General features: G+C 56.0%; 2 protein-coding genes across 2 annotated transcripts; both read left to right on the forward strand.

Moving 5' to 3' along the window:
• Positions 1 to 45: 45 nt before the first annotated feature.
• GMORB2_0791 (glycerol-3-phosphate O-acyltransferase / dihydroxyacetone phosphate acyltransferase) lies at positions 46 to 2,255 on the forward strand (the record flags this gene model as incomplete). Its single annotated transcript, XM_035462775.1, has 2 exons — positions 46 to 51; positions 153 to 2,255. The coding sequence occupies 2 exons, from the start codon at positions 46 to 48 to the stop codon at positions 2,253 to 2,255; spliced, it is 2,109 nt and encodes a 702-aa protein (XP_035324199.1).
• A 1,503-nt stretch (positions 2,256 to 3,758) lies between these two features.
• On the forward strand, positions 3,759 to 5,053 carry GMORB2_0792 (Sucrase/ferredoxin-like; the record flags this gene model as incomplete). Its single annotated transcript, XM_035462776.1, has 2 exons — positions 3,759 to 4,082; positions 4,328 to 5,053. 2 exons carry the CDS (start codon positions 3,759 to 3,761, stop codon positions 5,051 to 5,053), a joined length of 1,050 nt encoding a protein of 349 aa, XP_035324200.1.
• Between the last annotated feature and the right edge of the window lie 1,347 nt (positions 5,054 to 6,400).

Below are 6,400 nucleotides of genomic sequence, written 5' to 3' on the forward strand. Positions count from 1 at the left end.
CCCCCCCCCCCCCCCCCCCCCCCCCCCCCCCCCCACGGGGGAAATATGCACGTGCTAATCGACCGCGATACTCTCAGTTCGTTGACGCGCTCCTCCTCCAACGAACCCTGAAGAATGAAGCTACCCGCCGAGTCTCTCTCCTCATCGCCCAGAAATCCGTCCACGGCTTCATCGGCTGGGGCTCCCGACAGGTGGGCTCCGTGCCCGTCGGCCGCGCCCAGGACGCCGCCAAGCCCGCCACCGGTCTCATCTACCTGCCCGACCCCATCAACGACCCGACGCTGGTGCGCGGCGTGGGCACAAGATTCGGCGAGGGCGAGGGCGAGGTCCACGGCATGCTGTTCCTGCCCCCCGGCAAGGGCATCACGGGCGCGAGCGTCGACATCTCGGAGATCATCGGCCCCGAGGAGATCCGCGTCAAGAGGCCCTTCAAGGGCAAGCTGGCCCTGCAGCAGCTTACCGGCCGCGACGACATCGACGACTCGGGGAACCTGACCGACAAGGAGCTGCTGGGCTGCGCCCCCGGCCACCCGGGCACCAAGTTCAAGCTGGCCCCCTACACGGACCAGACGAGGGTGTACGAGGCCGTGTTCGACCGTCTCCGCAACGGCGGCTGCGTCGGCATCTTCCCCGAGGGCGGCAGCCACGACCGCACCGAGCTGCTGCCGCTCAAGGCCGGCGTCGCCATCATGGCCCTGGGCACCCTGGCCGAGTCGCCCGACTGCGGGCTCAAGATCGTCCCCGTCGGCATGAACTACTTCCACCCGCACAAGTTCCGGTCCAGGGCCGTCATCGAGTTCGGCGCGCCCTTTGAGATACCGCCGTACGTGGTCGAGCAGTACCGCAACAACCAGCGCAGGGAGGCCATCGGGTCCGTCATCGACACCGTCTACCAGGCCCTGAGCTCGGTGACCGTGTCGGCCCCCGACTACGACACGCTCATGATGATCCAGGCCGCGCGCCGCCTGTACAACCCGACGGGCAAGAAGCTGCCCCTCCCCGTCGTGGTCGAGCTCAACCGCCGCCTGTGCAAGGGCTACGAGCGCTACAAGGACGACGAGCGCATCTCGGCCGTGTCCAAGAACGTCAAGGAGTACAACCGCCAGCTGCGCTACCTCAACCTCAAGGACCACCAGGTCGAGTACGCCGACATGTCGGTGCCGCGCGCCCTCTTCCTGACGCTCTACCGCTCCGTCAAGCTGCTCGTCCTCTTCTTCGCCACCATCCCGGGCCTCCTCCTGTTCGCGCCCGTCTTCGTCGCCACCAAGATCATCAGCGCCAAGAAGGCGAAGACGGCCCTGGCCGGGTCCACGGTCAAGATCCAGGGCCGCGACGTCATGGCCACCTGGAAGATCCTGGTGGCCATGGTCGTCGCCCCGACGCTGTACCACTTCTACTCCATCATCATCGTCCTCAAGGTCTGGCACGACCGGCTGTGGGGCTACGTCCCGGCCTGGGTGCCGCTCTGGCTCGTCTACTGCGCCGTGTGGCCGGCCATGGTGGGCATCACGTTCGGCGCCCTGCGCTTCGGCGAGGTCGGCATGGACATACTCAAGTCGCTGCGACCGCTGGTGCTCTGCCTGTGGCCCATGTCGGGCTTCAGCATCCAGAAGCTGCGGGTCCGCCGCGCCGAGCTCAGCGGCCAGGTGACGGACCTGATCAACACGCTCGGGCCCGAGATGTTTGCCGACTTTGACAGGACCCGCCTGGTCAGCTCGTCGGCCGAAGCGGGCCTCACGGCAGGCACCGCCTCCACCGCGGCCGGCGCCGGCGGCGTCCCCGCCACCGGCCACGGCCGCAAGGGCAGCGACGTCTCGAGCGTCAGCACCGGGGTCGGGGCCGAGGCCGAGTCGCCCACCGCCCTGTCGCGCCGCACGACCACCCAGTCGAGCCGGCTGCTGCCGCGCCACGACTCGTTCAGCAACATCGGCCGCGTGGGCATCTTCTCGACGCGTCCGCCCTCGAGGTCCAGATCGCGCTCCCGCTCGGGCAGCAGGGGTCCCGGCGGGCCGTCACGCTTCGTCTCCGGCGGCTTCCCCCTCAGCGGCTTCACCACGCTGGACTCGCAGGGGGGTCTCGACGAGGCCAGCCGCAAGATCCGTCAGGCCATGAAAGCCAGGAGGAGGAGGTCAGACAAGGTCCGCATGGAGACGGGTGCCGACGATGACGAGGGTGAGGATGACGTGGTGGAGAGCGAGAGTGGTGAGGATAGTGAGGATGAGGGGTACGATGAGGCTAGGAAGAAGAATCTCTAGAAGGGGGGGGGGACAAGCTGTACGAGAACCAAGAAGAAGAAAAAGAGAAGAAGAAAAGAAGAAGAAGTTTTACATCAGGTTATGTCATTGTAGTGAGTAGCATGCGAATGATTTTTTCAATGTTTTATTTGCGTGTACAAGTTGTGCTATATTGAGATCAAGGTTGTGCTGTAGGGAGATTGGCATTGGGCCTCTTTTTTTTTTTTCATTTCTTTCTTTTTTTCTTTTTTTTTTCTTTTTTTGGTTTCTAGAATATATTATTGAAAGTTGTCTATGGGACATTAACACCGTACCGAGTACATCTAATGGTCTTGAACGAGTTTGCCAATGGTGGTCATCGGGTGTAAGTCGGAATTAAACAAGAAGATGAGATAAACCGAGATGGATTGATACGGTACGGAGTGGTAGTAATATTGTATTGTTGGGAACGATGATGGGCCAATTGACGATGATGGGAAAATAAATCAGTACAAGATGATTGGGACCCGTCAGGTTACCGATGCTCCATAACGATACAGGATATTTCGGATAACTACGTATACAACTCTACCAGATAATATTGATAGCAGAGTAGAAAGTATTCTTCTGCTCTCTCTCTCTCTCTCTCTCTCTCTTTCCCGTCGGAACTGCACATCCTCTAATATATATATATATATATATGTGTGTGTGTGCATATATACATATATGTTCAATTTGTTTTGGCCCAGACTGCACGGGCAGAGCGGCATCTGATAAGAGTGGAAGTTGGTAAAAGGCCGAAGAGCGATTGGGCTCGGAGATACGGGTTAGGAGTCCCGTAAGCAGTCGTAAGCAGATGGGTTCAAGAAGAGAGAGAGAAAAAAGTGATGTGATGATCCGATCCGATTTGTCTGTTTCTTTTTTGGTCCTTGTCTGTTTGTTTAGAAAGTCTTTTGTAGAAAACGATGGTAATCATAACGGTGATCGTGAAGAAGAGGCGGGAGAAGGGGGGGGGGGGGGGGGGGGGACCTGTCCTAATTACAACATTTCCAATCGAAGCACGCCTTTTATCAGATCAGAAGAAGAAGAAAAGGCCGAGATTCAACGGTCTTTGTCCGGAGGGGAACCAACTGGCAACGATAGCATTTAGGGGACTCTTCTTGTTTCTGTACCCCATTTTTATCGGTCTTACTGGATCGAATAGGGAGGAAGTCTACCGAGACGTCCGCGCAAGGACCTCATCCCCCCCCCCGCGAATAGCGAATAAAAAATGGAAACCAGGATGATGACGAAGACGACGACGACAACGTCGAGGACACAACACAACAAGAAGACCAGGACCAGGACCAGGACCAGGACCCGGACCAGAACCAGAACCAGAAGCAAAACAGCTGCAACAACAACAGAAATCTCCAGCGGATAAGAAAAAATTAAACATTAAAAAAAAAGATACGAATCATCTATTACAGTCACCCGAGTTCAAGGCGAAAAAAAAAGAAGAAAAACAGCGGCGGCGGCGGCGGCGGCACGAGCACGAGCAGCAAGATGGCAGCGACCTTTAGATCATTGGGATCATGGGTCCTAGGTGGAGGTGGCGGGAGTGGCGGGAAGGCACAAATGTCCCAACTATTCGACAAGACGAACCCTGCCGAGGACGGGGAGGAGTGCCTGCACGACTGCGAGACCTGCACGATCAAGTACCCGCGCAACTTCAAGGTCGAGGAGGGCGACAAGCTGTACGGGCACGTCGGACCCTGGAGCACGCACCTCCTCGTCGGGACGGGCAAGACGGACTGGGTGAGGGACGTGTCGGATGAGAAGGGGAGTGTCATGCAGGCTGTCGGCAAGGCCTCGGCACCTTCGAACGGGGTATGTTTTCTCACCATCTCTCTCCATCTCTCTCTCTCTCTCTCTCTCTCTTTTCCCCTCCAACTGAGCTTTCTTCCATTCCTTTCTTTGTGAAGAGAGTCGGTCCCTCTATCGCATCTGTCGGCGAGATATGAACACGGAAAGAGGGAGGAGAGACGCACGCGCACGCGCAGAGAGAGAGAGAGAGAGAGAAATCATTGGCTAACCGAACCTCTCTCCCTAACCGAACCTCTCTCCCGAACCAGAAAATGATGTTATCGGCAAGCGACATGCCCACACCAAACGGAACGACAGACTACACCGAGCCGACGACGGTCCTCCTCCTACCGGCCTTTACGCTGATCGACAACGTCAGGCCGGATAACGTCAAGGACCTGATACATCAGGTGGTGGAGGTGGCGCCGACGACGACATCGCCCATGAAGTTCCCTCCCATACCGTCGGCCCCGGCGACGCTGCCGGGAGGTCTGTCGGTGCGGGACTGCCCCCACAAGGCCGTGATACTCATGTGCAGCCAGCGTACGAGGGACGTCCGGTGCGGTCAGAGCGCCCCCCTTCTCCGTCGAGAGCTGGAACGTCACCTGCGGCCTCTGGGGCTGTACCGCGACCTGCACGACCAGAGGCCGGGCGGCGTGGCTATATACTTCATCAGCCACGTCGGCGGGCACAAGTACTCGGCTAATGTCATGGTGTACCGAAGGAGGAATGCATTCGGGCAGGATGAGGGGGAGGGGGAGGACGGAGGGGAGGCAGAAGGAGAGGAGGATGGGGTGGGGGGGGAGGGGAAGACGACGACGACGACGACGACGACGACGCAAGGGGGGGCGGCCCAGGGTATCTGGTTGGCGAGGGTGAAGCCGGAAGACTGCGAGAATCTAGTCAGGTACACCGTTCTCAAGGGTAAGGTTGTCAAGCCCGAGACGCAGCTGCGTGGTGGGTTCAACCGGAGCAGAGGTCTGATCAGTTGGTGATGGAGGTAAATGTACGGAACGTGGCAATGAAGCATGCACGACGAGAGTTTCATATATACGATAGAAATTGATTTTTTTTTATGAAAAAGAAAGAAGAAGAAGAGGAAGAAGAAGAAGAAGAAAAGATGAGAGAAGATGAGAAGAAGAGGAAGGAACAGCGAGGAGAAAAAGAACATGGAGGAAACCCAGAGGGAAGAGGAGGAGGATTCAGTGGTGTATGTGCGTGTTTTGTTGTGTGCGATTTGAGCGGGAGCAGAGTGTTGAGAAGGTCTTGTTGAGAACGGCAATAGAGAGGTAGGATGGATGCAACACCAGGATATACGAGATGGGAAGGAAGGTTGCAAGACGGCCCTGATGGATTACGACTGGAAAAAAAGAAGAAGAAGAAAAGGTAAATACCATATATGTATTCTCCGCATGCGACGCCATTGATTATATATAGAGTCTAGACGAGAATGAGAAGTTTTACCATGTTCCTGCGAGCATCAATGTTGATACTCTCTTACCATGGGAGGGGGCCATCAACAACATGGGAGGGGACTTACCCTAGATTGGCAAATCCCTCACAGGGTGATGACGATGTTCTGTATCAAGGATCTTGTGACCAAGTTTGATAGTAAGACGGGGAAGTTTCATCCTGTAGGAAAGCTTACGTGGACGTTTCTCCCACAACCCCTCATCATCTTTCAGACCCCATGGAGATTTGAGTTGCGACAAAACAGATAGAAGGGGGGGGGGGAGTTATTAAGAGAGAGGGAATACGATTTGTGGCAAGGGAGATTTAAATGATAATAAATTTCGATCAATTTTTGTTTGGGTGAGAGACAATCTGCATGGCATCATGCATAAAAGATATTTCAACATCTAGTCAACGATAATACTTACTCCCTCCGTATTACAGGTAGAGAGAGACTCTCTGTGCTGGACTGTTTCGTCTGAACACCGATCCCCACATGCTGCACACGTAGCATATAGGAACCAAGGCAAAACAAAAGTATCCATGTGCTATCATTCTTCGCAATACGCGCATCGTCTCTTCTTCTTTCTTGTTTTGTCACACACGTGAATGCTGGCTGCACTCGGTGATCAGCCACGCCATGATTCTGGAGGCAGAACACGCCTCACGCCGATGATCGGTCATCATGATGGGTGAAGTTGACTGCTGCCCATCAAATCAAACAGCTCAGAGAACTCTATCCGAAGTTGCCATCCGACAGGGACAGGGGGGGGGGTTGGTTTTACCGGGACTGGCACTTGCAGGTACAGGTACATCAGAAGCTCGAAGTGAGAGATACATGCAGTGTCATGTGCGTGTATGTGTGAAACGAAAGCGAAAGAGAGAGAAGG

Source organism: Geosmithia morbida, assembly GCF_012550715.1.
Source record: "Geosmithia morbida isolate 1262 chromosome Unknown scaffold_1, whole genome shotgun sequence".
Lineage (NCBI taxonomy): Eukaryota > Fungi > Ascomycota > Sordariomycetes > Hypocreales > Bionectriaceae > Geosmithia > Geosmithia morbida.